We start from the raw sequence: 25,706 nt of genomic DNA on the forward strand, positions 1-25,706 counted from the left end.
CTCACACTAATAATGAATAAATGTCGAGCTAAACTCACAAGTTTTTATGTTTATGTAAATCTTAGAAAGTTCCAGAAGCGTCTCTGCATATATTTGAACTTGCGGGACAATGCATACTAATTATCAAACACTGCATTACGACTATGCCTGAAAGGTGACAGAATGAATAGAATTACATAAGTTGATTATGAAACAGCTGGCTATGAACTAATGATAACAATGATGAAAATAATTTCTTTATTTAAAAATTATACATTTCTGAGGAACAAAGTGCACAAGCCATATACTTTATCAGAAACCAAAATGATCAAAATCTATACCATATTTTAACCCAAAACAGCACAATCCAGCGTCTCGCATACTTATGCAAGCTTATTAATTATGCTTATAATTATAAAGAGAACTTAACACCCTTGAGGATCACATCTCAACAAAGGTTCTTTTAATGTCATTTCAGGCACAATAAAGCAACCAGGTTACTCTTACGAATAATTTGCCTTGGGCCTAGATGCAGCAGGTTAAATTTGCTCATGTAGTATAGCAAGGGCATGCGTCTCCAGTTTTAAAAACAACCATCACTAAAGATGCAATGCAATTTGCTCTCGTTGACGCGCGAAACTTTATGATCTGGTAACTCGTTTGATTCGGGGATTTTTCTTTGCTTTGTTTGGCACATTTGCAATCAGTTCATTGTCACTTTCTGCACGAAAGAGTATCGTCACGAAATGAAGACTTCGCCAAGCAGGAGGTAGGTAAAGCGAAGTATAAGAATATTACTGCTGATTTTACCTGGGTGGAGTTTTACAATCGAAGTTTAGAAATTTGGGAAAATCCCAACACTTGTGTTTCAGGGTGAGGGCATAGCCTAATCCAAGGGAAGTTTCTCTGGGAATTGATATTCTCACACTTGCTGGCCAATGGCTGGTAAATCGTAATGCCTCTTTTCCACGGTTATCCCTATCGATGGGTTCCATAGATTTTCAGTTCGGAAGACTTTCAAAAGACTCTGGACGTTTTGTTGAGTGAAAAGCCAGCTCTGGCTCTTGTGATACGGAAAATGTTATGATCAATTTTTGGAGTGATCTTGAGTGAAACGTTGTTTATGATACGTTAAAAGTTCAGCTCATAAATTCCGACAGTACGATTCCTCTCCCTAAATTTCCTTAGAATACCAGTCGTTTCACTTCATCTTCCACTGTGATGCACATCATTTGACCGAAATTGTTTGGACGAATTTGCACCACGGAATTTGCAAGTAGCTATTTCTTTCGGGAAAATTATTGTTGGCTTTCCTTTCCGCACTAATCCCGCCGGGGAGAGCCGGCGTGGTCTTTCTCGTTACCTCAGCCTAGTGATATTGAACGTTTTCATATTTCACAACAGACATCATATGTTTTTCATATCGAGGTTTTTAATTCACTCGAGATATAGACCAATTTCGATATATTAAAATTCAGCCTAACACAACAGACCTCAGCACGAGGCTCAAGGGAATAAACCTCACAAACTCTGGAGTGATTCCCCAGAGCCTTGTACTGAGATCTATTGTTTCAGGCTGAATTTAAATATATCGAAATTGGTCTATTTAGGGGATCACAGACCCTTTGCACGGATGTTCTATCCTAGCTCTAAAATAGTTATAAAAACTATTCATAAATACAATCTGACAACAAAAGCATGGTCATTAAGAGTCAACGAGATAAGTGTTCCCTTTGCTAGTATAGCGGTCGCTAGCGCCCAAAACTGCTGACAAGTCTAGATTCCATGGCTATGAAGATCTACGAGATGTCAGCGAACGTAACGCTAAATTCCCAAGGGCGCAGAATCGAGAAAAAGGTCCTCAAATGCTACTCTGACATAGATCGTTGCAGATAAGGATCTGTCGGACACTTACGTATCACATAACACACCTTGGCAACGGCGGGGAGGGAGTGGGGAGGGGTGGTGGTTTGAAGAAGACTTCCCTTGGGTTTTCGTTGTTATAAGACATGCATAAAAGGTTTAGTGTTAAATAAATATCCCTCGGCATGCCCTACGCGAGTTGAAATGAAAATCGTCTGACCTCACATGACGTTGCTAACGCCGCCATCTTGGATCCTCCATTTTGCATGGACTTCACTATTTTTCCAGAGCAAAATAATGTGATTTCATGGGCAATGAACAGAAAAATGCTCCTAAAAAGTGACTAGTTACTAAATCTGCAATGCTGCTCAGGAAAGCTAAAAAAACAAAAACCGAAAGAATTTTCTCAAAAAAGTCAGAAATTTGGATAACCGGCATGTAAATGCAGTTGCGATGGCAACAACTTATCGACTGTTAATTGTATGGATCAGCTACTCCGGCAATGCCGACCTTCTTCGTAAGCACTTGTAAACTAATTATTTAATGGTATTGGTTTCAGTATTCAGAGCTTAGCTGCTAATTTTGATTCGTTTCTGTAGGATTGCTTTTTGACGCCATGAAAGCTCAACGGGAATTTTTGAAAACTATAGGTTTCTGACGGTACTTAAAAATTCGCCTGTGTAGAAATGCGTTATGGCCTCGTCGAAATCAAGCTATTTAGAGAAGGGCGCGGCCTATCTTTCCTCAGAAAGTGAACAATTTGCTGAGCTTGAAGACGCCGAAATTTTGACGCTGCTACAGTCTTCAGACGGAGAGAGTTCGTCTGACGATGATCTTGTTCTTCCATCAAACCAAAAAGTCTCGCCTGACCCATCTTTGGGTGATTCGTCAGTGTGGAAAGCTGCAGCAAATCTTTTTAACTTTATGGAAGGCATTGGCTTTCTTACTGTGCCCTATGCGCTCAAAGAGGGAGGAATAGCCGCCATGGTAATGTTTATAATAACCCCAATTATCATGCGATATTTAGGAACAATTCTAACTGAGTGCCTCTATGACGAGGATGAGCAAGGAAACAGACATCGCGTGAGGTCAGGATATAAAGATCTAGGCGACGTGCTTTTACCCAAATATGGTGGTTATATAGTGTCTGGTATTATTCAGCTGGTCGTCTTTTTGGCGGCTGTTTCTTATCTTGTCCTTTTCGGATCTGTCATGCGCCATGACTTCCCGTCTGTACCCATCACAGAGCGCATGTGGGTAGGAATCTCTGGATGCTTGGTGTTGCCGACAGTTTTCCTGAAGTCACTCTCGCAGATTGCATGGTTAAGTGCTACCAGCGTGGTTGCTTTAATTGCAGTTGTAGTGTATATTTTATGGTACGGAGCAGAGAACACGGGCGAGTGGGACCTGAGCACCATCCTGTTTTGGGACGCCGAAGGTGTGTTTACATCTTTATCAATTTTGCTGTGCAGTTACTCTTCTCACCAAATAATTCCATCTGTAGAGGGAAGTATGGCCGACAGAACAAAGTTCGGAAAAGCTTTAACTTTCGCTTATGTCGTAAGCGCATCGATGAAATTATCCTTCGCTGTTTTTGCTTACCTTTCCTTCGGCGCCAACACAAATGAATTTATATTAAATAGTATTCCCTCAGGACCTGTTCACAGAGCTGTTGGTTCTTTCTTCGCTTTGAATTGCATACTGTCCTACGGTCTCGCTATTTATCCAGTGATTGAGTCTGTTCACAAATCAGTTACCACACGCATTCAAAATGATCAAATACCTGACTTTGTGACAAACGCAGTGATTCGAGTCACAGTAGTTGTTCTGTCAGTCGTTGTGGCCATTTTAGTGCCAAGTTTCTTGGTAATCGTTTCATTTATCGGAAGCGTATTAGATTCTCCCGTATGCTGCATTTTCGCAATTGCCTTACGTTTTAAGCTCAAGTATGAGCGCCTTAAGATACATCAGGTCTGTTTTGATATTTTTGTAGTATTTTTCGGGGTTATCGTAATGGTATTAGGTGTTACTGTGTCCATTAAAACCCTTATTAACTTTCATGAACAATAACTAATACTCTACATTTTTCAAAGTGCCTCAAGCTAGATATTTGTTGCCATAATTTAAAAACGTACTATTTTAGATATGTACATAATATACCATTTTATAAAATAATTGAGCTCCTACGCGCGCTCTTATTGGTCGTTAGGCGTGTTTGGATGAGAGTGTGCAAACACGGCTTTGACGTTTTAGACTCGCACGTATTTTTGATAGAGTACTTTTTCCTGGTTTACATAGCCTAATAAAAACACTTGGGGGGCTGGGAGAATTCTCTAAAGTTATGAAAACCCTCGACTACGTGTCGGGTTTGCATAACTGTCTCGAATTCCCCCAACCCTCCTCGTGTTTAAATGAGGCTAGCTATGTAAACACGGAAAAAGTCCTCTATTGCTTAATAGGGAACTTAAGCAATCCACGACGACGACGGCAGCGAGAACGTCGCCAAACAAAAGGTTTAATGAGCAAAGCAATAGCTGTGCACGTGCGTTATAAATCTTTGTACATTCCTTTGCCGTCCTCTGCAAAACAAGAACGTGAAATAACCAAGTTCTGCGTCGTCCACGGAACGTGGAGACGACGGCTAATTTTTCATATTATTGTTATTATTATTTGGAATTGAACGCTGTCGTTGCATATTTATAAGTACGCTTTTAGAGCCATTGGCGTACCGAACAGATCTAGACAATGGAGAATTTCGCCTGTAAAATGTAACTTCATTTTTTACAGGCGTCGTCCTCGACGTCATCGTCGTCGTTGCTTAAGGGCCCATTAACCGATTCGTGCGCGCGCTCGCGCGCGTTGCCAAGGAGGTTAAATTTCACTTCCGGTCACTTACGTCAGCCTGAGCACGGAAAATAAAAACAACTCAAAAACTTGCAAATTCGCATACATTTTAGATGTTTTTCTTTGTGTTTCGCAAAATGCAAAGTAAAAAAAGTACAAGCAAAGACAAAATAAGAGAAAAACAGAAAAGCAAGAGCAATAGAAAGAGAAAAACTAACTCCGTGTGGCTTTGTTTGATCTTACCGAAGTGTGCTGGTAGTGTAAATTGCGCACGCGCTGATAGGGTAACTTCCAATAGATATCGGGCGCACTTCCGGTTTCTTTAAATGCTAAAGGAAACGCGGTTTTTCATTAAATCCAGCCTTTTTCCACGAATTTCGATTAAAGCCCACGTTGGCAACATAGCTATACATTCCTTTTTCGAAATCATGCTTTTTTCAGAAAATTACGAATTTTTCAATATTTTGAAATGCTCTCAAAATCTGACCTTTTAGAAATGAAACAAAATCGATGCATAGCGTGATGAGGATTTAAATTAAAATATTAAATCAATGAAAAAAATCACGAGAAAGTAATTTGCCCGGGAGCCTGATGACGTCATCACTAGTGTTACTGGTCATGAAAAAGTTGAAGCACATGAAATAACTCTGAACTAACTAAAAATGAGAAGGTTAGATGAGACTAAATTTTCCTCAGCAACGACTCGAAAAGATCGGTTAATGGGCCCTTAAGCTCCCTAATAACAGCTGTTTGATCAGCGACCTGGCCTTTGAATGGCAGTGAGGCTGGAGGTGACCTTGTTTTGACACAGATCTCACCGCTATTGTTGTGTAAGTCAATTAATGCAGACTAGGTGACATTTCAATGAGAAAAGCACAGTCTGTATCAAACTGGAGCAAAGTCACCTTGCATTTATAGGCCAGGTAACTGAGTGCACGACTGTAAAATGGCCTATTCTGAAGTGTAAGAAAGTTATGATAACAATTGCGGATTTTACAAGCGTTGGGAGTTATTCGTGTTACCTTTAAAACTGGCATGCGAATCGCGCGGCCAAATGGTTTCGCGATGAAAGAGTTTGACGTCAGTTTGTTTTAGAGAGTTTAATCAGCCGATATGGCCGATAGTTTAAGAAAGAACAACGAAGATGAGGACGATATTGCACAGCTGGTGCACCAGACAATCAGAGTTGTAAGAAAAATTCACACGTAATTTTCATTGCAGTCTACTCAAACTTTGAATGGTGTAATCCATAGGCACTTTATAAACCTCCCCGGCTGATTAAAGCAACACAGGTATAAAGCAAAGTTGCAGAACAGCCTTTGGGCAAAATTGAGGCTATTTGACCATTAATGATTTATAGAGAGAAAGCTGCAATAAGTTTAAAAAAGAATTTAGGCGTACTGCACTGACGTTGCTTCTCTAAATTTTTGACATTAGAGTGGCTTTCAGACTCAAAAAGCAAAACTAACATATTCAACGTCTGGTGAATCATAAATTGAAGGACACAGACAACAGAGACAATCCACTGGGCCAATCAAAACTTGAAGTACATGTAGTGGGCACGGAGCGCGGGAAAACGTCATGATTGGTGTTCGTTTCATTACTGAATGCTGATTAGTCCAGAAAGTTGCGCGTCTTTTTAAGGGCGGTTTCCAATTGAGTGTCGTAAAACTGAAACCAAAGTCATCCGGAAATCTAGCCAATCACGAAGGGCGCACACAGACAATACAGTGAACCAATCAAAACTAGAATTAATTACACGTAGCTTAAGTAAAGCGTTTTGGTTTTTTGGCGCGAGTTTTTTAAGCTAATCGTATAGCTTAGTTAATTAATGCAAAACCAATAGCGTTTCGACACTCAAATGAACACAGCTTTAATTTAAAGGTTATAGTTACTGGTGCAAAATCAAAGAAAAAGGATTATTTTCGACACTCAAGTAAAACCCACTCTATACCTCAGCATATGCATGTTGCATTTGATCGCTTTAGCGACAACTGTGTTTGTAAGGAGGTACGCGGGGGACGGGTCAGAACAAAGTTAATGAATAGAATAGTGTACTACTTTCTAAAGGAGCTGTTGGGCTGTGTTTTGCATACGTTTGTTATTACAAAACAGCAAACAGAAACAAAAACATTTCTTAGTGTTGTAATCCTAATGTTATGATTTAAAGAGTGACTTAATTTCAAGAGAAAATAAATGGAATGAGACGTGATTATCTGAATTATCTAATCGAATAAAGCGAGTCATACCAATATGTTTAGCTTATTTAGGAACTTACATAAACTACACACAGTTCTATAACCTCTAAGATCTCTTTCTCGCTAATAAGCCTGATACATTTGCTGTTTCTAGGGTTAGTTCAATCGGATTTAGTGACCACTCCCTAATTTGTGCCTCTTGCAAGCACACAAGTTTTTAAATCATGCCCATCTAGACAATATAAGAAATTTGTGACTGACAATTTTGCTAAAGATATTGAGCTTATTCAACTGCAGGAGTTCGTAATTCAATCATTGCAAAGAGAAGAAGAATTATTCACTGAAAAATGATCAAAAATGCCGAAGTTTCGCCAACCTGACCATCATTCGTAAGCTTATTTCGACCTTTTCACCTTATAGCCTTTGGGCTGATTTGTCGAAGTTGTTTTTTCCTTCCGAGGTTTTCGTTCTAAAGCGCCAAAACATCACTAAAATGAAGAATAGATCGGCTGAAAGGGATATGACTAGGCTTTCCCATATTTTCTTCTCGACGTGAGGTTTGTAGGTTAAAGAGCAATTTTGCTCGAAGACCCAACTGCAACGGAGTTCTCTTTACCAGTCTTAGATGCGTCTGCCAAGTTAGAACGCACGATATGATTGGCCTAGCTAATTACAGTACGTCGGAGAACATGTCTACCACAGAGGACAGAACTGCAATGGCGAATTCAGAAGCTCGTTTCCAAGTTCCCTTCTGTTCAGCTGTCGAAGGAAAGAAATGGATAGAGGGCCTGGGATCAATGTTGATGAGCTAATGGCCTAATGGTGGCGTGTTGGACAAAACCTCTCGCCAGATTATTTTACTGCTTTCCTCAGACAATCCTGTACCCAGGTCTTTTATATCAACACCTTTTGCAACGTTTTGTAAAACTCACTGAAGTTTGTTCCCTTATTTCAGAAACATTTCTCAGCATGTTGAATTTTCACTACCTGGCTCAACTTTTGAATAGAAACTTGAGCTCATTTCTCAGATATCAGGATATTTTTGAGATCTTAGAAATTTGCTATCGGTTAAAAAGTGTTGATCTCTCAGCTAACAGTTTAAATTCTTTTAAAAAATATATTATTTTGACAGTTAACCCCAAAATACAAAAAAATGTTAATAGAACTTTTGGACAAGTATAGTGGTTAACCCCAATTACCGATCAAGAATAAACTGTTCAAGAAAATCGAACCACGACAGACATCATGGCGTACATAACCATTAACTTACAGAATAAACTTACTAAAAGAAGGATAAAATTCTTTCTTCTCTGCCTTTCTTCTTGTAAACACTGAACCAGTTTCTAGGTTTCCACAAGAATATATTCATGAAACCCAACGAAGTTCTTTGACAATTATGGTATGATTATATTTTGTTTTTTTGGCTTTGCTTGCGCAAATTACAATGGATGTTCACTTCTTTCTGAGGAACTAGCCAATAAAAACATTTCGGTTAACTAACCATGCATAGTGTATGAGCGTAAAACAAATGATTGTGGACTTTCGTTGATCTTCCAGCTCGTACAATCTTTGTTAGCTCCTTGGAAGTCCGTCGAGCTTCAATGTCATTCCCCTCTATTAGCATCGATTCGCCGTGCTTAAGGGGGACTTATACCTTAATTTTTTTTTGTAAAACAACTCTGTGTAACAGTTTTGGTACCACGTTACAGGACTTTGCACTCTGGCTTCAAAAATGAGCTTTCCTTTTCACACGCCACGATAGTTAATGAATAACTAGCTCCTAAGTGTTAAAAAGTGGTGTTAAATATAAACACGATGACGCAATAATGAATAGTTCGAGAAGCATGGAATTAAGTTCATCCTGTCCATAAGCAAGTTGTCCAGGAGACGAACCTCAGAAAACAATTTTTTGAGGGGGTTTTTCTCGTGAAATTTTCAAAGGTATACTAATATTAACTAATGTTAACTATATTAACTAAATAACAGGGAAAAAAATTCATAGATTGCAAATTTTGGAGGTTTAAGACCTAGATAATTGTGTTCCTCACCAATGTTGAAAATTTGACAACATTCCGTGAAAACCCAGTGGAGATATCGTGTGCGAGATATTGGTGATCCGTCTATTTGGTCATTTGAGAAATAAGGCTTTAAAGTTTCACTTCGGTCTCCGAGAGCCCAGATTGGTCCAGTGAACGAGCGGGGGGGGGGGGGAGTTAGAGGCAGGGGAAGGGGTATATTTAAAGGTTTTACACAAATGTTTCATTGAATACCCGAATACTCACCACTCATAGAAATGTTAACCAAGTATGAGGGGCGTATAAGATGGTAGAGGAAACAATGTTCAGGACCATGATGCAAAATTCTCATAACGCGTTTGTGTAAAGTATCATAACGATGTACTGAACTAAATCCATTTTGTGAGTACTTTTAGACTGTAAACAATGGTTGCTATGGGTGTTGCTATGTTGAAATATAGCAACAAGTGTTCAGATTTCTTAATTTAAACGTAAATCAAGGAGTAATTAGAGGAAAATCGTTTCAAAATACGATTTGCAAATGGACAGGGATGTTGAATCTTCACGTTCCATAAAAATGGTTTTTTGGAGAAAAATTTATATCTGAGAGTATAAGAGCCCCTTAATCTTAAACATCCCAGGAGAAACTCCCATATGAAAAGGTCGGGGATGTTCAATTCAACCCCTCGGGGAGACCAATCTGGGTATGGCTCGAGGGTTTTTTTTTTAACTCCTAATAGATACCACTTAAAACGGAATAGGCTAGATTACCAGCCGCTGTTCGGGAAAGGAACTTGGGATAGTACACCGGACTCGAGCAAGCGACGGAAATCGAGCTTAAAAGTGGAAATGAGAGCGTTGTGTTTTAATTGTTATTTCTTTGTGTGCCCCTAAAAGATACTCTGACAGCTAAAAATAGTGGTGTTTCGTCCTGAGCACCCCAGTTGAGACCAGAATCCTTGATTTACACACCTAAGCGAGACGACGAGTATACCCAACCTTTTCATATGGGAGTCTGTCCCCCTCCCCCCCTCTCCCCGGAGAGATGGCTGAGTGGAAGATCGTGCGTCAAGAAGGAGGCAGTAAGTGGCATTGACACTTTGAGAAATCGTCTTGGAACACCATCGAGTCGGCGATCAACTTTTCTCGGTGATTGATCTCCAACAAGAGAAGATCAAGGTAAGAGAGTGAATCCCCCATAAAGGCCTTATACCCAAGGTAATCCCCCTTAAGTTATTTTTAGACATAATGTCCAGTTCTTCCGAGGACACCTGTCTCTCATTAAAACTCCTATTAAAGTTTCGAAATGTATTAAAACATTAAAACGTATTAAAACGTTTTTCCGAAGCTCCCAGGCTGATATTGGATCATGAATTTGCTCAACCAAGAGCAAGGAAATTAGCTCAATATTTTTAGCAAAAATGTCAATCACAAAGTTTTTGTATTGTCTAGGTGAGAACGATTTGAAAATCGATGTGCCTGCAAGGGGCATAAATGAGCGAGTGGTCACTAAGTCCGATTTGACTAACCCTAGAAACAGCAAATTTATCTGGCTTGTTAGTGAGAAAGAGATTGGGTTTTTTTTTACAATCGATCAACACTTTATTTATACCCGTTGCGCCTAAGCGCCCAGTAAGCTCGATCAAAGTACGAAAGTATACCAAAAAACAAAATAATAATAATAATAATAATAATAATAATAATAATTACATTGTCACAAAAACAATACAGCTAAATATCTATAGCATATTAATTACTAGAGAAGTAATGCCTTTAATATATAGTGTTTTTAAAATGTATCTTTTTCATGCACAACAAGTTGGAACACACTACTGAAACTATACTACTCATAAAGTAATACTCATACTATTAACAATACGGTACTAAAACGACTTAAAGAAAAACGAAACTACCTACAATACGATATTACTAACATAATAATATACATGAAAAATTTACTCGATTCTGATTGGCTGAGAGCAATGCAGTTAAAGTGTCACATCAGTGCAAAAAGTGTAACACCAGTGCAAATTACACATCGTAATTCTGGATTATGATTGGCTGAAAGACAGTAGGGAATTTTCTAGGCCGATGATATCACGTAAAATGATGAAATTTTGTGCGGAAACTTTGAAAAAAGTTTTCTCGAATGAGAAAAAATGGCTTTAAGAAAAATCTTCCGGCTCTTCCTCCAGGCGAATTTTTTCATGTTTATGTTATTAATAGGTAATCATACGGTTTTTCTCGTTCAATTCGGAATTAATTTGCACTTGAGAGTTTTTGAAAAAGCTCACTCGTGCCAACTAAATTCCAAATTGAACTCGCAAGTGTATGATTACCTATACAAACGTCCTACTGAGAACAATACTAATACTACGATACAATGCAATTACTTACAAATTGATGAATTTAATTAAGTTACTTACAAATAGATACCAACAATATTTGTACTTGCACAGCTGGTCGCCAATAGTTAATTGTTTAAAAGTTAATCGGACCATTTTTTAGAAAAAGAAAGTAGTTTATTTGTCGTAATCGCAATGTATTTTTTAATTCAATTTATTCGTTAACGAGGGTTACGAAAACTGTGAACTGGGGTCTTTTTTCATCTTGTATTGCGTTAATGTAAAGAAAATATTTTCCAACTATGATCACGTGATTTCGGGGAAACCGGACGATGTGTGTTTTCAGACACCATAGATAACTTTGTTTTGCTCCAAAGCAATGTCTCCTTTACATGTAGCGTTGTACCACTTTGTAAATTCATTCCAAAAGGATTTAGCAATTGACATTCCACAAATAAATGGAGTGGTGTCTGATCAATGTCATGGCAATAAGAATAATTGGGTTGCTGCTTCTTTTTTATCTTGTACAGGATTTTATTTGTATACAGGATATTATGAACTATTGTATATTGAAACACGGATAATTTTACCTCGTTTGTGACACGAAAAGAAAGTGAATAGATTTTTTGTCTTTCTTAAAAGATAAAGCCGCGTTCAATGAGTCTTCTCTCTGCAAATGAAGCAGGGAAGTGCTGGTGATTGAGCAAAGTATTGTAAACTGTTTTGCATGTGAGCTTTTCGATTGTACGTGGTACGTATTCAGATGACGGTAGAAGACATTTCTGCTTTAGCATAGTTTTCCATTTCTGTGGTATTGCAGATAGAAGACTGTAATACTTTAGAAAATTACTCTTGATGTTGTATTGATCTTGAGGGTTATAGAACTGTGTGTGATTCGTTTAAGTTTCTTAGCTGAATACATTCACTGCATATTGATACGATTCGCATAATTAAGTTGAAGGATTCATATCATCACATTTCCTTACAGTTATTTTGTCTTAAAAATAAAATTATTATCATTTTAAATCACTCTTTAAATCATAACATCAAGATTACAGTACTAACCAATTTTTTCTGTTTCTCTTTGCTATATATAATTAAACGAGATGCAGCTAAATAGTTTCTTAATAAAGCGTATTTGTTTCTGCCACGTTCCCCTCCCCCTTACAAAATTGTTGCTAAAATGATTAAATGCAACACACAGGCTGAGATATAGAGTGGATTTCACTTAAAAGTCGGAAATCATCCCCTTTCTTTGGTTTTCAATTAAAAAACAAAAACAAAAAAAAACGTGCCATGCATTTTCTTGACCAATCAGTACTGAGTAAAGCAAAATCAATCGTGACTCGGTCACACACGTTTTCCCGCGCTCTGCGCCGGTCGCCTGTACTTACTCTAAGCTAGGTCTGATTCGCGGATTATCTGTGTCCTTTTTCTTTGGCCAGAGTTGTTATTTTAGTTTTGGTTTTCCAACACTTAATTGCAAGCCACTCTAGAAGACGGAAAATTGCGCGATTTCTGAGAATAGTCACAGTTTACATTGACATGGTAGTGTTAGATCAGTGTTGTTGTGCGAAGAACATTGTTGCGTGTTTGTGGAATTCTTTCATGAATTAGACAAGATGTTGTGAAGCAGGAGCGATATCCATCTAAATAGCACTCTAATCCTGTAATACATCAGCGGTTTAGAGAAGCAAAGATTCAAGTTGTAATGTAATGTGGACAACGCAGAACTTGGTCATTTCACGTTCCTGTTTTGCAGAGGACGGCAAAGAAATGTACAAAGATTTATAACGCACGTGCACAGCTATTGCTTTGCTCATTAAACCTTTTTTTTGGCGACGTTCTCGTTGCCGTCGTCGTCGTGGATTGCTTAAGTTCCCTATTAAGCAATAGAGGACTTTTTCCGTGTTTACATAGCTAGCCTCATTTAAACACGAGGAGGGTTGATGGAATTCGAGACAGTTATGCAAACCCGACACGTAGTCGAGGGTTTTCATAACTTTAGAGAATTCTCCCAGCCCCCCAAGTGTTTTTATTAGGCTATGTAAACCAGGAAAAAGTACTCTATCAAACGTCAAAACCGTGTTTGCACACTCTCATCCAAACACACCTAACGACCAATAAGAGCGCGCGTAGGAGCTCAATTATTTTATAAAATGGTATATTATGTACATATCTAAAATAGTACGTTTTTAAATTATGGCAACAAATATCTAGCTTGAGGCACTTTGAGAAATGTAGAGTATTAGTTATTGTTCATGAAAGTTAATAAGGGTTTTAATGAACACAGTAACACCTAATACCATTACGATAACCCCGAAAAATACTACAAAAATATCAAAACAGACCTGATGTATCTTAAGGCGCTCATACTTGAGCTTAAAACGCAAGGCAATTGCGAAAATGCAGCATACGGGAGAATCTAATACGCTTCCGATAAATGAAACGATTACCAAGAAACTTGGCACTAAAATGGCCACAACGACTGACAGAACAACTACTGTGACTCGAATCACTACGTTTGTCACAAAGTCAGGTATTTGATCATTTTGAATGCGTGTGGTAACTGATTTGTGAACAGACTCAATCACTGGATAAATAGCGAGACCGTAGGACAGTATGCAATTCAAAGCGAAGAAAGAACCAACAGCTCTGTGAACGGGTCCTGAGGGAATACTATTTAATATAAATTCATTTGTGTTGGCGCCGAAGGAAAGGAAAGCAAAAACAGCGAAGGATAATTTCATCGATGCGCTTACGACATAAGCGAAAGTTAAAGCTTTTCCGAACTTTGTTCTGTCGGCCATACTTCCCTCTACAGATGGAATTATTTGGTGAGAAGAGTAACTGCACAGCAAAATTGATAAAGATGTAAACACACCTTCGGTGTCCCAAAACAGGATGGTGCTCAGGTCCCACTCGTCCGTGTTCTCTGCTCCGTACCATAAAATATACACTACAACTGCAATTACAGCAACCACGCTGGTAGCACTTAACCATGCAATCTGCGAGAGTGACTTCAGGAAAACTGTCGGCAACACCAAGCATCCAGCGATTCCTATCCACATGCGCTCTGTGATGGGTACAGACGGGAAGTCATGGCGCATGACAGATCCGAAAAGGACAAGATAAGAAACAGCCGCCAAAAAGACGACCAGCTGAATAATACCAGACACTATATAACCACCATATTTGGGTAAAAGCACGTCGCCTAGATCTTTATATCCTGACCTCACGCGATGTTTGTTTCCTTGCTCATCCTCGTCATAGAGGCACTCACTTAGAATTGTTCCTAAAGACCGCATGATAATTGGGGTTATTATAAACATTACCATGGCGGCTATTCCTCCCTCTTTGAGCGCATAGGGCACAGCAAGAAAGCCAATACCTTCCATAAAGTTAAAAAGATTCACTGCAGCTCTCCACACTGACGAATCACCCGAGGAGGGGTCAGGCGAGACTTTTTTCTTTGATGGAAGAACAAGACCATCATCAGACGAACTCTCTCCGTCTGAAGACTGTAGCAGCGTCAAAATTTCAGCATCTTCAAGCTCATCAAATTGTTCACTTGTTAGAGGAAGGTAGGCTGCGTCCATCTCTAAATAGCTTGATTCCGAAGAAGCCGTAAAGCATTCCCACACAGGCGAATTGTCATATTACGTCAGGAACCTATATTTTCAAACGTTCTTTGTCAGCTTTCACTTGGTCAAAAACAACTAACCTTTCCATGTTAAAACCAATATCCTATAAGGTTACAAGTGCTTACGACGCTGCTACGGGAGTAGCTGATCGATAAAATTCGGTATCGATTTACTATTCGATAAGTTGGTTGTTCTGCATCGCCATGACAACCGCATTTGACATGCGGGTTATCCAAATTTCTGACTTTTTGTGACAGGATTTTTCGTTTCTGTTTTTCGGTTTTCTTTAGCAGCTTGCAGAATTAGTAACTTCTTACATTCTAGTATCATTTTTAGTTCATTGTCCATCAAATCAATTTATTTTTCTCTGGGAAAGTAGTGAAATCCAAGATGGAGAATACAAGATGGTGGAGTGAACCCTCATTCCTTATTTCGTAGAGCATGGCGAGGGATATCTATTTAATACTATGCCATTTACAGTCAAAACAAGTGAAACGTACCCCCCAAGTTTACATCAATGAATTGATTACACCTTTTGCTGTTCACTTACAGAAAATATCCATTCATTTGTGTCCAAATTTGTTTCATTATGGTTTTATTTTATACTCTCATTATCACCAACATGACATTCATTTGCGCGTAAGGAACGTTCAAGAATAACATTTGCATAGACATTAACATTCAAAATCATCAAAAGATAAACAATATCTTGCTTTGACATTCATTGACTGTAAATGTATTTTTATTTTTGTCAAAATAAAATTCGTTGTCACGAAACGACCATCATTTACACTTTTGGACAATCCTTTTTCAACAAAAGACTTTCAATAACACAATTTGCATGAGCACTCACAATTAATTGCATTATTATACAACCATATCCATGAAGGTGACAATCTTAAGTGCGGTGAGACAAACATTACAGCCATAATAACATTTATTTTTGGAAAAGAGAATATCAAATTTGCTGAAGAATTTATCTCTCAATTGCCTCACTATTGCATCGTGGCAAATATGTTTGCATGAAACGATACCATTGTCCACATTTAATTAGGCCCTGATTATCCTTTCGCTGTGTTCAAATGGGATTCTATTTCTTCGTGGCATTTGTGGGGAATCTAACTGTCACTTTACACCTTTTGCTGTTCATTTACAGAAAATATCCATTCATTTGAGTCCAAATTTGTTTCATTATGGTCAATATACTCTCACTAACACCAATATGACCTTCATTTGCGCGTAAGGAATGTTCAAGGATAACACTTGCATATGTATTAACATTCAAAATCATCAAAAGATAAACAATATCTTCCTTTGACATTCATTGGCTGTAAATGTATTTTCATTTTTGTCGAAATAAAATTCGTTGTCATGAAACGACAATCATGTACAGATTTGGACAATCCTTTTTCAACGAAAGACTTTCAATAACACAATTTGCATGAGCACTCACAATTAATTGCACTATTATACAACCATATCCATGAAGGTGACAATCTTAAGTACGGTGAGACAGACATTACCGTGTTTTCACCAAACGTTAAGAGAAAACAATAGCTTATCAGCGTAATTCCTTTGAACAGAGATATCGCGCCCATAAAATAGGCATCACGACTTACCATACAAGTGTGAGAATGTCAATCCCCTTAGAAACTTTCCTTAGAATAGGCTATGCCCTCATCCTGAAACACAAGTGTTGCGATTTTCCCAATTTTCGAAACTTCGCAAGTGAAACTTCGATGGAGCCGATCCACTCAGGTAAAGTCTGCAGTAATTTTCTTATACTTCGCCTTACCTACCTCCTGCTTGGCGAAGTCTTCACTTTGTGATGATATTCATTCGTGCAGAAAGTAACAATGAGGCGATTGCAAATGTGCCGAACACAACAAAGCAAAATCCGTCAATCAAACGAGTTACCGGACCATATAGTTTCACGCGTCAACGATAGCAAAATGTTAATTGCATTGCATCTTAACTGAGGGGTGGTTTTAAAACTATAGAAGCACTTACTTCTGCCGGACGACATGAATAAATTTAACGTGCTGCGAATCATCGTCAAGGCGAATCATCGTCAAGGCGAATCATCGTCAAGACGAACTGTCTTCTTTCTTGTGTCTGAAATGACGCACTTGAAAAGAACCTTTCTTGAGATGTAACCCTCGAGGGTGTTAAGTTCTTCTTAACGTTGTAAGCTTATGTAAGTATGTGAGGCGCTGGACTGTAAGCCGTTTTGGTTTAAAATATGGTATAGAAGTTGATCATTTAGGTTTCTAATATGGTATATGGCTCGTGCACTTTGGTCCTGAAATATATATATACCTGATGTTTTGAAAACCAGGTCCGAACAGCCCAATAACAGCTAGTGCCTAATAGAGTCATGTAAGCAGTGCTTACCAAGTTCCGCACTCCACACTTCATCTAGTGCAAAAAGGAAATGACACTAGAATCTCTGGGCCACCTGTGGATGAATTCAGGCTTAACTGTCATCATATCAGATAAAAGCTCTTTGCAAGCATAACTTAATGACAGCAAACTAAAGTGCCTTGAAATCTCCCCCTCCCCCCGGGGGTCAGGTACCACTCCGCACATATCAGCCCCCCCCCTCCCCCTCACGACAATAGTGGAACCTTCTGCCAAGGCAATAAACCCACTCAGCTTTGGGAAATTCCGTGCACTTTAAGGATTCTGTCACGTCGGACAGCTAAGTACATACCCAGCCGTCAGACTGACTTGAGACTATGGACACAAGTTCAAACCGACCCCACCCCCCTGGATTAAGGGCCAGGGACCCCAAAGAGGTATCCACAATTAGCCACACTCCTGTAGATGTCTCCAGACTTTCCGGTAACGGAGCCCCCCCTGGAAAATAATGTGCTACGCTAAGCTGAAATCGATGCCTGCGGCATCGATTTCAGCAGAGCTCGCGGAGTAAAATTAGGTATGCGTTTTTCAAAACTTCAAGGAAAAGTGCAATTGTAATGGCTCTATGTTTCCAGGTCATGCATTTTCTGTAAAACAACATGTCCTTTTGCACTCAGATTAAGTCACTGTCTGAGCCCATGTAGGGTTGACCCGCCCGTCGGCTTGGAGAGGTAAGATCAGTACATTATAGCAACCCCGTTGTGCTTACAAAATTTACCTTTGGCTTCAACTTTATAACAAACCAGTTTGATTTTGACAGTGTGGCATGTTTATGATCTACAGCCCCTACCTTCATCTAGAAAAACCAGACTCAAATTGAAAATGAAAACAAGAAAATCCAAAAGACTATTAATCAAGTCAAACTGGTTTGAAAAGTTTACCAACAAAAATAACTTCACAGCACAATTAACAGACCCCTTTTTCAAAACTGCAGGTAGATATATATATGTTCAATTCAATGAAGAAACTATTTTAATCATTGTTATCAATATAATCTCTAGCAAAGGGCGATTTAATGATCATCAGGAATTTTTAAAGCACTCCTCAAGTGCCGGTATGCAAATCGATGAAGTTCTTGAGAATAGCAAAAAAAATACCTGAAATGTAGTTATATTCGATTTTTTTTGTCAGGTCTGACGTCAAATAAGAGATACCAAATAGGTTTTTAAGAAGACCGCCGGATCCCCCACTCCAACATTCCGTGTCCCTTAGCCGTTAATCAAATATTCATTTACACTTCTGCATGCATGGTTAAGATCCATACGGCCCAAAGGAACTCTCAAGAATACTAGTATAGTCCGTGTGGGGATTCCAAGGATGCTTAAAAACGGTGTTGTATATCGGGCTATCTGGACTACTTTTCAAGCTCTGTAGGTTAATTCTGGGCTGCGCAATAAACTTTTTATCGATCCATTTGATCATTTTCGGAGACGGTACACAATCGTTTGTTTTTCGCTGATACACTAGGCATGTTAACCGAAATGTTTTATTGATTAGCTCCTCAGACAAAAGTGAACGTTAATTGTAATTTGTAATTTGCGCACGGTCAAGGCCAAAAAACAAAACATTATCATACTAAAAGAACTTTGTTGGGCTTCATAAACATTTTTTCAAGAAACCTAGAAACTGGTTCAGTGTACGTTTACAAGAATTTTATCCTTCTTTTAGTTCGTTTGTTCTGTAAGTTAATGGGGTTGTACGCCACGCTATATGTCATAATTCGATTTTCTTGAACAGTTTATCCTTGATCGGTAAGTGGCGCTACTCCACTTGTCCGAAAGTTTCATCAACATTTTTTGTATTTTAGGCCAAGTTAAAGGCCAAATCAATACATTTCTAAGAGCATTTAAACTGTCAGCTGAGAAATCAGCATGTTTTAACCCATAGTAAATGTCCGGCTGAGATCTACAAAAAGTTCCTGATATTTGAGAAATGAGCTCAACTTTCAATTCGAAAGTTGAGCCACATTGTCATAAATTAACATGCTGGGAAACGTTCTAAGAATAAGGTGACAAACGTCAGTAATGATGTGAAGTTTATATGAAATAATTCATATATGAACTGCGGTTGTAGATGAAAGTGAAGAATGATCATCGCACCGGTATCGCGGAGGTCACGGGTTCGAATCCCGTTGAAGCCCTGATATTTCTCAGGCTTCTTCTTTCCAATTGCTTAAATTGGAAAATTTACTGCGATGATCATTCTTCACTTTCATCTACAACCGCAGTTCATATATGAATTATTTCGTATAAACTTCACATCATTTCACTCCTCACGGGAAGATATGAACTCAATAAATTGACCTCGCTCCCAATGTGTGGCTTCATAGCTCAGTTGGTAGAGCATCGCACCGGTATCGCGGAGGTCACGGGTTCGAATCCCGTTGAAGCCCTGATATTTCTCAGGCTTCTTCTTTCCAATTGCTTAAATTGGAAAATTTACTGCGATGATCATTCTTCACTTTCAAACGTCAGTAAGTTTACAAAACGTTGCAAAGGGTGTTGCTATAAAAGAGCTGGGTACAGGATCCTCTTAGGAAGGCAGTAAAATAATCTGGCGAAAGGTTTTGTCCAACACGCCACCATTACGCAATTACTGCTCAGCAACATCGATCCGAGGTCCTCAATCAATTTCTTTCCTTCGAGAGCTAAACAGAAGGGGCCTTGGTAACCAGCTTGAGTGTATGCCGTGCAGTTCTGTCCTCTGTGGTAGACATGTCCTCTGACTTAATGTAATATGTTAAGCCAATCATAATGTGCGTTAACTTGGTAAACACGGCTAAGACTGGTAAAGAGAACTCCGCTGTAGTTCGGTCTCCGAGCAAAATTGCTTTTCGACGGGGTTGGGGGATGGCTTAGTCATGTCCCTTTCAGGCGATCCATTCTTCATTTCAGTGATGTTTTGGCGTTGTAAGACGAAAGCCTCAGAAGGAAAAAAACAACTTCGACAAATAAGCCCAAAGGCTATAAGGTGAAAAGGTCGAAGTAAGCTCACAAATGATGGTTGGACAGACTTTGGCATTTTTAATCATTTCTCAATTATTAATTCTTCTTTTCCTTTACAATGACTGCATGACGGACTCCTGCAGATAAATAAGCTCAATAACTTTAGCAAAACTGTCAATCACAAGTTTCTTGTATTGTCTAAAAGAGCAAGATTTGGAAACTTGTGCTTGCAAGCGGCATAAATTAGGGAGTGGTCACTAAATCTGATTTGACCAACCCTAGAAACGGTAAATGTATCTGGCTTATTAGTGAGAAAGAGATCTTGAGGGTTGTAGAACTGTGTGTAATTTATGTAAGTTCCTAAATAAGTTAAAGATGTTGACACTGGAATCTTATTATTCAGTTAGGTAATTCAGATGATCAAGTTTCATTCTATTTATTTTCTCTTGAAAAAAAAAAACTATTATAATTTAGAAGTCACTCTTTAAATCATAACATTAAGATTACAGCACTGAGCAATTCTTTGGTCCCTGTTTGCTGTTTTGGAATAACAACCTTATGCAAGACACAGCCCTGCAGTTCCTTTAGAAAGTAGTACATTTTTTTCATTCATTCTGACCCATCCCCCGCCCTCCTTATAAAAAAAGTTGTCGCTAAAGCGATCAAATGCAGCACGCATAGGCTGAGGTGTAGAGTGGATTTCACTTGATAGTCGAGGATAATCCTCTTTCTTTGGTTTTGCGCTAATAACTACACTTTAAATAGGCCCTTCGCACGATCCGGTTACATGGTACAAAATCACACATGCTGGTGAGCAAGTTGCGCAGCGGGACTTCCAAAACAAAGGCAGGTCCAGGTGGACTGGTACGAGTTGCATTGTTTTGGAAGTCCCACTGCGCAACTTGCTCACCAGCATGTGTGATTTTGTACCATGTGACCGGATCGTGCAAAGGGCCTATTAGAGCTTTTTTCATTTGAGTGTCGAGAAGTAATTGGTTTTATATCAATTAAGCTATACGATTGGTTTAAAAAACTGGCGCCACTTTTAACCAATCAGAAGTAAATCCAAAACCAATAGACCAATTTCGATATATTAAAATTCAGCCTAAAACAATAGACCTTAGCACAAGGCTCTGGGGAATAACTACAGAGTTTGTGGGGTTTATTCCCCGGAGCCTCGTGCTGAGGTCTATTGGTTGAATTTTAATTTATCGAAATTGGTCTATTGTGACTCACTCGCACACGTTTTCTTGCATCAGCTACGTGTAATTAATTCTACATCCAGTTTAAAACCGTTCTTAAAAGCACGCGTAACTTTCTTAACCAATCAGTATTCAGTAATGAAACTGAAATGAAACTGTAATGAAAAAACCAATCATGACGTTTTCTCGCGCTCCGTGCCTGCTACATGTAGTTCAAGTTCTGATTGGCCCAGTGGGATTGTCTGTGTCCATTAGTTTATGATTCACCAGACGTTGAATATTTTAGTTTTTAATCATTTCTCAATGATTAATTCTTCTTTTCGTTTACAATGACTGCATGACGGACTCCTGCAGATAAACAAGCTCAATATCTTTAGCAAAATTGTCAATTACAAATTTCTTGTATCGTCTAAACGGGCACGATTTGAAAACTTGTGCTTGCAAGAGGTATAAATTAAGGAGTGGTCATTATAATTCTGATTTGACTAACCCTAGAAACAGCAAATTTATCTGGCTTATTGGTGAGAAAGAGATCTTGAGGGTTATAGAACTGTGTGTAATTTATGTAAGTTCCTAAATAAGATAAAGATGTTGGTGCGAATGACATTATTCAGTTAGATAATTCAGATGATCACGTTTCATTCCATTTATTTTCTCTTGAAAATAAAACTATTATAATTTAGAAGTCACTCTTTAAATCATAACATTAAGATTACAGCACTGAACGTAACAATTCTTTGGTCCCTGTTTGCTGTTTTGGAATAACAACCTTATGCAAGTCGACAGAGCCCTAAAGTTCCTTTAGAAAGTAGTACATTTTTTCATTAATTAACTTTGTTTCTGACCCGTTCCCCGCCTACCTTTAAAAAAATTGTCACTAAACGGATGAAATGCAACATTCATAGGCTGACGTATAGAGTGGATTTCACTTGAGTGTCGAAGATAATCCCCTTTCTTTGATTTTACACCAGTAATTACACTTTAGATTAGAGCAGTTTTTTCGAAAAGAAATTGGTTTTGCATCAACTAAGCTACAACAATTCTAAGCTTCACAATTGGCTTGGAAAACTCGCGCCACTTTTAACCAATCAGAAGTCAAACCAAAACAAATTGTAACTCACTCGCACGCGCTTTCCCGCGTCAGCTACATTTAATTAATTCTAGTTTGAATTGGTTCACTTTATTGTCTGCGTCCTTTGTGATTGGCTAGATTGATTACTTTAATTGTAATTTCACGACATTTAGTTGAAAATTGCTCTTAGAAACACGTGTAACATTCTTAACCAATCGGCATTTAGTAATGAAACGAAAACCAATCGTGACGTTTTCCCGCGCTCCCTGCCTACTACATGTACTTCAAGTTTTGATTGGTCCAGTGGATTGTCTGTGTTCTTTAATTTATGATTCACCAGACGTTGAATATTTTAGTTTTGCTTTTTGAGACTGAAAGCCTCTCTAATGTCAAAATTTAGAGAAGCAGCGTCCGTGCAGTACGCCTCAATTCTTTTTTAAACTCAAATAGCCTCAATTTTGCCCAAAGGTTGTTCTGCAACTTTGCTTTATACCTGTGTTGCTATAATCAGCAGGGAGGGTTTTAAAGTGCCCATGAATTACCCCATTCCAAAGTTTGAGAAGGCTGCAATAAACATTACGTGTGAATTTTTCTTGCCATTCTGATTGTCTGGTGCACCAGCAGTATCGTCCTCATCTTCGTTCTTCTTTCTTAAACCATCGGCCATATCGGCTAATTAAACACTATAAAAAATGTTGACGTCACACGTTATTGCACGTAACCATCCGGCTGCACGATTCGCTATTTAATTATATAACTCTCATCACTTGTAATATCTGCAATTTTTGTCATACCCGTCTTAAACTTTAGAATGGGCCATTTTACAGTTGTGCACTCAGTTACCTGGCCTGTAAATGCAAGTGAGTCTAAAGCTGACTTTGTTTTGATACAAACCTCTCTGCTTTTCCCATTTAAATGAAAACTAGTTAGCAATCATAACAACTTGATTTACACAGCAAAAGCAGTGAAGTCGGTGTCAAAATGGAAAGGCCAGGTCGCTGAGCAAACAACTGTAAAATGGTGTATTATGTATCATGATAGTATATTTTTAGATTATGCCGACAAAAATCTCGCTTCATAGAAACTTTAAGCTTTTTGATTAATGTAGAGTATTACTTAGTTATTGTTCATAAAAGTTAATTAGGGTTTTAATGGACACTGGAACACTTGATAACACTGCGATGACCCCGAAAGTTACTATAAAAGAATCAACACAAACTTGATGTATCTTAAGGCGCTTATACTTGAGCTTAAAACGCAAGATAATTGGGAAAATGTAACATGCAGGAGAATCTAATATGCCTCCGATAAATGAAATTATTAACAAGAAACTTGGCACTAAAATGGCCACAACGACTGACAGAACAACTACTGTGACTCGAATCACTGCGTTTGTTATAAAGTCAGGTATTTGGTCATTTTGAATGCGTGTGGTAACTGACTTGTAAACAGACTCAAACAATGGATAAAGAACGAGACAATAGGATAGTATGCAATTCAAAGCGAAGAAAGAACCAACAGATATGTGAACAGGTCCTGAGGGAAGACTATTTAATATGAGTGCATCAGTGTTGGCACCGAAGGAAAGGAAAGCAAAAACAGCGAAAGATAATTTCATCGACGTACTTACGACATACGCCAAAGTTAAAGCTCTGCCGAACTTTCCTTTATCGGCCATACTTCCCTCTACAGATGGAATTATAGGGTGAGCAAAGTAACTGTAGAGCAAAATTGATGAAGATGTAACCACACCTTCCGCGTCCCAAAACACGATGGTGCTCAGGTCCCACTCGCCCGTATTCTCTGCTCCGTACCATAAAACATACACCACAACTGCAATTAAAGCGATCACGCTGATAGCACTCAACCATGCAATCTGCGAGAGTGACTTCAGGAAAACTGTCGGTAGGACCAAGCATCCAGCGATTCCTATCCACATGCGCTCTGTGATGGGTACACACGGGAAGTCATGGCGCATGACAGATCCGAAAAGGACAAGATAAGAAACAGCCATCAAAAAAACGTCTACCTGAATAATACCAGATACTATATAACCACCATATTTGGGTAAAAGCACGTCGCCTAGGTCTTTATATCCTAACCTCACGCGATGTTTGTTTCCTTGCTCATCCTCGTCATAGAGGCACTCAGTTAGAATTGTTCCTATGTACCGCATGATAATTGGGGTTATTATAAACATTACCATGGCGGCTATTCCTCCCTCTTTAAGCGCATAGGGTACAGCAAGAAAGCCAATGCCTTCCATAAAGTTAAAAATATTCACTGCAGCTCTCCACACGGACGAATCACCCGAGGAGGGGTCAGGTGAGACTTTTTTCTTTGATGGAAGAACAAGACCATCATCAGACGAACTCTCTCCGTCTGAAGACTGTAGCAGCGTCAAAATTTCAGCATCTTCAAGCTCATCAAATTGTTCACTTGTTAGAGGAAGGTAGGCTGCGTCCATCTCTAAATAGCTTGATTCCGAAGAAGCCGTAAAGCATTCCCACACAGGCGAATTGTCATATTACGTCAGGAACCTATATTTTCAAAAGTTCTCTGTCAGCTTTCACTTGGTCAAAAACAATCTTACACAAAAGAATCAAATGAGCAGCTAACCTTTCCATGTTAAAACCAATATCCTATAAGGTTACAAGTGCTTACGACGCTGCTACGGGAGTAGCTGATCGATAAAATTCGGTATTAATTTACTATTCGATAAGTTGGTTGTTCTGCACCGCCATGACAACAGCATTTGACATGCAGGTTATCCAAATTTCTGACTTTTTGTGATCGGACAGGATTTTTCGTTTCTGTTTTTCGGTTTTCTTTAGCAACTTGCAGAATTAGTAACTTCTTACATTCTAGTATCATTTTTAGTTCATTTTCCATCAAATCAATTTTTTTTTCTCTGGGAAAGTAGTGAAATCCAAGATGGAGAATACAAGATGGTGGAGTGAACCCTCATTCCTTATCTCGTAGAGCATGGCGAGGGATATCTATTTAATACTATGCCATTTACAGTCAAAACAAGTGAAGCGTAGCCCCCAAGTTTTTGCTGTTCATTTACAGAAAATATCCATTCATTTTTGTTCAAATTTGTTTCATTATGGTTTTATTTTATACTCTCATTATCACCAACATGACATTCATTTGCGCGTAAGGAACGTTCAAGAAT

General features: G+C 38.7%; 3 protein-coding genes across 3 annotated transcripts; 1 reads left to right on the top strand and 2 right to left on the bottom strand.

Annotated features, from left to right (window-relative positions):
• The first annotated feature begins 2,535 nt into the window (after nucleotides 1-2,535).
• LOC149113892 (vesicular inhibitory amino acid transporter-like) lies at nucleotides 2,536-3,955 on the top strand. The gene has a single exon (XM_089287708.1). The coding sequence runs from the start codon at nucleotides 2,536-2,538 to the stop codon at nucleotides 3,910-3,912; it is 1,377 nt and encodes a 458-aa protein (XP_089143834.1). The 3' UTR covers nucleotides 3,913-3,955.
• A 9,229-nt stretch (nucleotides 3,956-13,184) lies between these two features.
• LOC110069558 (vesicular inhibitory amino acid transporter-like) lies at nucleotides 13,185-16,802 on the bottom strand. The gene is made up of 2 exons (XM_089286523.1): nucleotides 16,508-16,802; nucleotides 13,185-14,916 (listed from the first exon to the last, which is right to left on the bottom strand). The coding sequence occupies exon 2, from the start codon at nucleotides 14,841-14,843 to the stop codon at nucleotides 13,497-13,499; it is 1,347 nt and encodes a 448-aa protein (XP_089142649.1). The 5' UTR covers nucleotides 14,844-14,916; nucleotides 16,508-16,802; the 3' UTR covers nucleotides 13,185-13,496.
• Nucleotides 16,803-22,087: 5,285 nt separating this feature from the next.
• Nucleotides 22,088-25,063, bottom strand: LOC149113893 (vesicular inhibitory amino acid transporter-like). The gene has a single exon (XM_089286524.1). The coding sequence runs from the start codon at nucleotides 24,993-24,995 to the stop codon at nucleotides 23,649-23,651; it is 1,347 nt and encodes a 448-aa protein (XP_089142650.1). The 5' UTR covers nucleotides 24,996-25,063; the 3' UTR covers nucleotides 22,088-23,648.
• Between the last annotated feature and the right edge of the window lie 643 nt (nucleotides 25,064-25,706).

Source organism: Orbicella faveolata, unplaced genomic scaffold (genome assembly GCF_042242905.1).
Source record: "Orbicella faveolata isolate gen_17 unplaced genomic scaffold, um_ofav_v1 contig_14, whole genome shotgun sequence".
In the NCBI taxonomy this organism is placed as follows: domain Eukaryota; kingdom Metazoa; phylum Cnidaria; class Anthozoa; order Scleractinia; family Merulinidae; genus Orbicella; species Orbicella faveolata.